This window comes from Engraulis encrasicolus, chromosome 2 (genome assembly GCF_034702125.1).
Source record: "Engraulis encrasicolus isolate BLACKSEA-1 chromosome 2, IST_EnEncr_1.0, whole genome shotgun sequence".
In the NCBI taxonomy this organism is placed as follows: Eukaryota; Metazoa; Chordata; class Actinopteri; order Clupeiformes; family Engraulidae; genus Engraulis; species Engraulis encrasicolus.
In genome coordinates this window covers 54,374,786-54,379,785 of record NC_085858.1, presented here as the reverse complement: position 1 = coordinate 54,379,785, position 5,000 = coordinate 54,374,786, and the positions used below count along the sequence as shown (strand labels likewise).

Genomic DNA, 5,000 nt, shown 5'->3' with positions numbered 1-5,000 from the left:
CAACAGTCGAAACGTTTGTCTACACTTCTGCTGCTATGTAAATAAAAAAATAAAAAAGAAGAAAAGAAGAACCCGAGTGCGATCCACTTTTTCACCTTCAAACACATGACCTGTTGAAATTATTTAAAAACTGTTATGTCTACACTGTTACCACATTGCAGTAATAATAACATTACTATTAGTGGGCTTTGTCGGTTATTATAAGTGTTTTTTGCTGATTTCTGGGGAAAGTGGCGGGTCGTCAGAGACGGCATCGCTCGGAGCGCAAAAAAAGGTAGAACCGCCACTGCACACACACACACACACACACACACACACACACACACACACACACACACACACACACACACACACACACACACACACACACACACACACACACACACACACACACACACACACACACACACACACACACATGCTCTCACACGTATGCCCCCACACAGCAACATCTTCATCTTCTCCTGACGATCAATCCATCTGTATATCTGTCCATTCGTCTGTCCGTCTTCTCCCATTGTAAGACTGTTTGAATAGTACTCCCATACAACGTGTAGTTCAGCAACATCCTCGTCATGTTTTCTCATCAAGCCATCCATCTGTCTTGTTCGTGCATTTCACTCGTCTGTCTTCTCTCGTCACAGGAGAGTTTGAAGGACTCCTGTGCCCAGGTGAGCGCTCTTCAGCAGAGAGAGCGAGAGCTTGAGCTGGAGAGAGAGCGGGAACGCGAGAGAGAGCACATGTCTCACCACGCCGCATCAGCAGCGCCTGAGAAACCCCCACAGGCAGCAGTAGAGGGAGATCAGTTGGACGGTGCTGCAGTATCCACCTCCACCACCCAGGACACCAAGCTGCTGGAGCGGCTGAGGGCTCTGGAGGAGCAGGGCCTGCTGCGGCTGCAGAGGCGGCCCTCGGGCACCCTGGACGTCCAGGTGGTGGTGCAGGCAGCGGCCCCGGTCTCAGCCTCAACAGCGGAGGCCCCAGCGGGTAGGTGTTCCGCTGGATATGACTTACATATGCCTCTTTTCCACTGCCTGCTTTCTGATAGGCCTACAGCTCGACACAGCGCGACTCGGCCGCCACTTTTTGCTTTTCGATTGGGCACGACACAGCTCAATCGAAGAGCAAAAAGTGCTGGCCGAGTCATGCTGTGTCGAGCTATAGACCGACCAGAAAATTGGCAGTGGAAAAGAGGCATTAGTGGATGCTTTAGCATATAAAGACAGTACCTCACAAAAGTGAGTACACCCTTCACAATGTCAAAGGCATCGATGCCCAACACCCCGCCAGAGGTGTTTTACTTATACTTAACTGTACTTTACTTTACAATGCATACTTTGTACAGTCACTTAACAATACGCACAATTTACAATTGACCCATTAAAATATGCCGTTATAAGGTAGTTAACCTTTTAAAGGGACACTGTGCAGGAAATGGTCAAAAAGGGTGCTGCAACTATGCTGTTCATTGAAACTAGGCTCCCTATTGCCAAATTTGATCTTTACATGAAAGTTTACTAAGTAATAAACAAATATTTTCTAGTATGGTCCAAGTACAGTCATTTTTGCAGCTAAAAATGGCTATTTTTGGAAATTCAAAATGGCGGACCATGGAGAAGATCCCCCTTTTCATTTATGAAAAGTGCAATTTTTCCAGTCATAATGAATACTTAGAATTTGATGGTGGTGGTAAGTATTCATGAAAAAGGTAACATTAGTGAATGGGCAGCATGAATTCTGGAAATAAACAACTAAAAATCTCACACAGTGTCCCTTTAATGACTATAACAGTTTTCCACTGGTGGTACGCCGTGCATTATGGGTCTACAACATACATTGTTAATTCATGATTTATAGAGTATGAACAACACTATGAGTGTCAAATTTGTCTACTTTAGTGTTGAATCCAGACTGCTACATTTATTGGGTTAAACTGGAGGGTTGGGCACGCCCCATGTTCCTGGTCCTGGGTTCAAGGCGCCTGTGCATAGGTGTCTTCATCTGACTGCTATGAGGAAATAAGAAACGTTCCACAAGTGTTTTTGGATGACTTCCAAATACAAACCATCATGATTAGTGACATAATGACAGAATAACTAGACAAAAACACAACACTTTAAATTACCACACAGATGTTAGGGACTCGCACCATTCTTCATTGCGAGTAATGGCACTCTCTCTGAAGACCTATGCAGATGCCAGATGGTAAAGTTTGTGGTTTTCATTTTAATGTGCAACAAACAAACGCTGCTTAATTTTCAAGTCTCTGCTATCATTTTGAAAAAGTTTCAGCGTGCACTTGCAATCTAAATGACTTTTGTGTTTCACGTGGTTGAGAATATTAGAATAAAACCCTCTGGCTACCGCTCTGAAGATAATAAGAAAAATCTCTTCACATGATCTGTAATATCTGCATCGCAACCTGCAGCCACATAGATATGAAACAGCCCATCATGAAAACACTGCATATGCTTGTGGACATAATACATCCACATACATTCACCATGCACTTCCACTTTCACATGCAAATTGGGCTGCAGACAGAGGCCCTATTACCAACAGCTGTGCATCTGTCCTCTATGGAAACTGCACTGTGTTAAAACCTCATTGTGCAAAACATGCACACATCCTCTTTGAAACACTTCCACACATTTAAATATGAACAAATTTATACGACTTACCCTCGTATAAAGACCATAATATGCAATAATGGTTGTGGTAATAGTTGGTGGTGTAATGATGATTCATGCAAATGAATGATTACAATGCATAATGATATTTTTGACAATGACACAGATGTTCGAAAACTGTATAAATGTTACACAATGTTAATTCCTTGTTACATGGCGTATGGTTGATATTTCAGATTCAAGGTTGTGAGCATAATGTTAAAGAGATTCTATGCAACATATGTCTCTGGCTGTCTGGCTGAATGGATGTTCTCTGGGCTGCACCTGTGAAGCTTTGTGGAACAACGATAGTTGCTAAATGATTTGTGAGTTATGGTTAGGGTCTCAGCTACTGAACATTTGTCAGCAAGCAGTTAAATATTCAAACAAATAACATATCAAACTGAAAGTTGCATAGTGTCCCTTTAACTCAGATGCAATGCCATATGCATAATGTGAAATTCTCATCTTCATTTCCCCAGTTGTGGATGGATCTGAACCTTGTGCAGCAGCACCTCCTCCTCCTCCACCTCCACCACCTCCTCCTCCCGGTTCAGCTGCCCCACCTCCCCCTCCTCCTCCTCCTCCCCCAGGAGGTGCTGGTCCTCCTCCACCCCCACCTCCCCCTGGTGGGGGCCCACCGCCTCCCCCTCCCCCTCCTGGAGCTCCCGGACCTCCTCCTCCTCCAGGCGGCCCACCTGCACCAGGTAAGCTGTGGATGATACAAATTCAGTTTAGAAATGATGAAATTTTTTAGAATTTGTTAATAGATGGAATAACTTAATATGTACTTGAAAACCCCTTCATGAAGATCCTTTATTACACTTTTGGTTGGCAATAACCTAGTCTTGATCTATTTTAAGTCTCTTGATAAGCACATAGCAATTTTACTATGACTTACGTAGCTGAGCTCTTTCAGCAAACAGTGAGGCATATCTGCATTATATGGCTGCGAAATAAGTCCTATCAATATTGCCATTGTTATGTGGTCTAATGCTCATGGATTTTAAAATGTAAACACAGTCCAGGGGCTCAAGTAAGGATGATTGACAGGATACGTGTATGTGTTAAGCAATTTAAAGTATTGATAATGTAGAGAGACTCTGATGGGTCTTCTCGCACTCCAGTCATCCTGTATATGGGAGGTCTGCTGTCCAGTCCACAAGCTTGGTTTATCATCCAGACTTGGCCGACTTCACAAATGGGCAATCATACTGATTATTTATTAATTAACCATGAATTAATTCGGAGCTCTGTATCTGTAGTAATTACTTTGTTTACATGAGCAGTGTAGGGTCAAAGACCCAATGGAGAGTAATGAACCATGCTATGCATTTGTTGTCCCTGCAGCCGGTAAGAGCCGTAAGCCCATCCAGACTAAGTTCCGCATGCCGCTGCTGAACTGGCAGGCCCTGAAGCCTAACCAGGTGACGGGCACTGTGTTCGGGGAGCTGGATGACGAACAGGTCCTGGAGGTGAGAACATTTCCTACCTCTTTATCTCTCTTTCTCTTTAACTTTTCTTTTGACCATTCCTTAATACTTGGCTCTATTTACACTCACTCACTCACTCACTCTTTCACTGTTTTTTTAAGGCATATTGAACTATACATAGGTTTCTTGTTTACAAACATTCCTGTCTGTGCGTGCAGCTGGGGATCCTTTTGCAGCCTCTGATTATTTTGAGGCTGCTGTCACTCAAAAAATGCGCTCACGTGATTGGCTGCTTAGCATCTTGCCCCTCCTCACAGCGTGAACGTTTGTAAACGGGAAGCCTATCTATAACCAAACAAGATGCCGAGCCGCTCTTTATAATATAAATAAAACTGATTTAATAAATAGACTTGTTCATATTTGAAAATCAATGCCAGTATGTTTCGGCCACCATCTGGAGCCTTCAACAAGAGTGGAACCCTTTTTCTCCAAACGTGTCAGTCTGTTTTTAATTATGAAATGCTATACAGTATAAATGAATTGGCCTTGCCTTCTCTGTTGTCTCTGTCCAACCTCTGTTTAATTTCTCTGTTTCTGCTCTCTTTGTTGGCCAGGAGCTCAACATGGACCTGTTTGAGGAGCATTTCAAGACCAAAGCTCAGGGTCCTCCTCCCAACCTATCGCAGCTGAAGGTGAAGGTGTCTAAGCAGGTGTCCAGTAAGGTGTCCCTGATAGAGGCCAACAGGGCCAAGAACCTGGCCATCACCCTGCGCAAGGGGGGCATGAACCCAGGAGACATCTGCACTGCCATAGAGACGTGAGTGTGTCCTCCAGCTCACATCTTATCTAGCATCTCACATCATAATATCCGACATGTGTGTTTCCCATCGTTTTTTTT

General features: G+C 43.8%; 1 protein-coding gene across 1 annotated transcript in view; it reads left to right on the top strand.

The window, feature by feature from the left end:
• fmnl1a (formin-like 1a) overlaps positions 1 to 5,000 on the top strand; it is a 48,633-nt gene that overhangs the window by 20,437 nt on the left and 23,196 nt on the right. The window contains exons 14-17 of the mRNA XM_063191838.1: positions 645 to 987; positions 3,152 to 3,376; positions 4,020 to 4,144; positions 4,717 to 4,919. Coding sequence (XP_063047908.1) covers positions 645 to 987; positions 3,152 to 3,376; positions 4,020 to 4,144; positions 4,717 to 4,919 — 896 coding nt within the window. The remainder of the gene's footprint in view (positions 1 to 644; positions 988 to 3,151; positions 3,377 to 4,019; positions 4,145 to 4,716; positions 4,920 to 5,000) is intronic.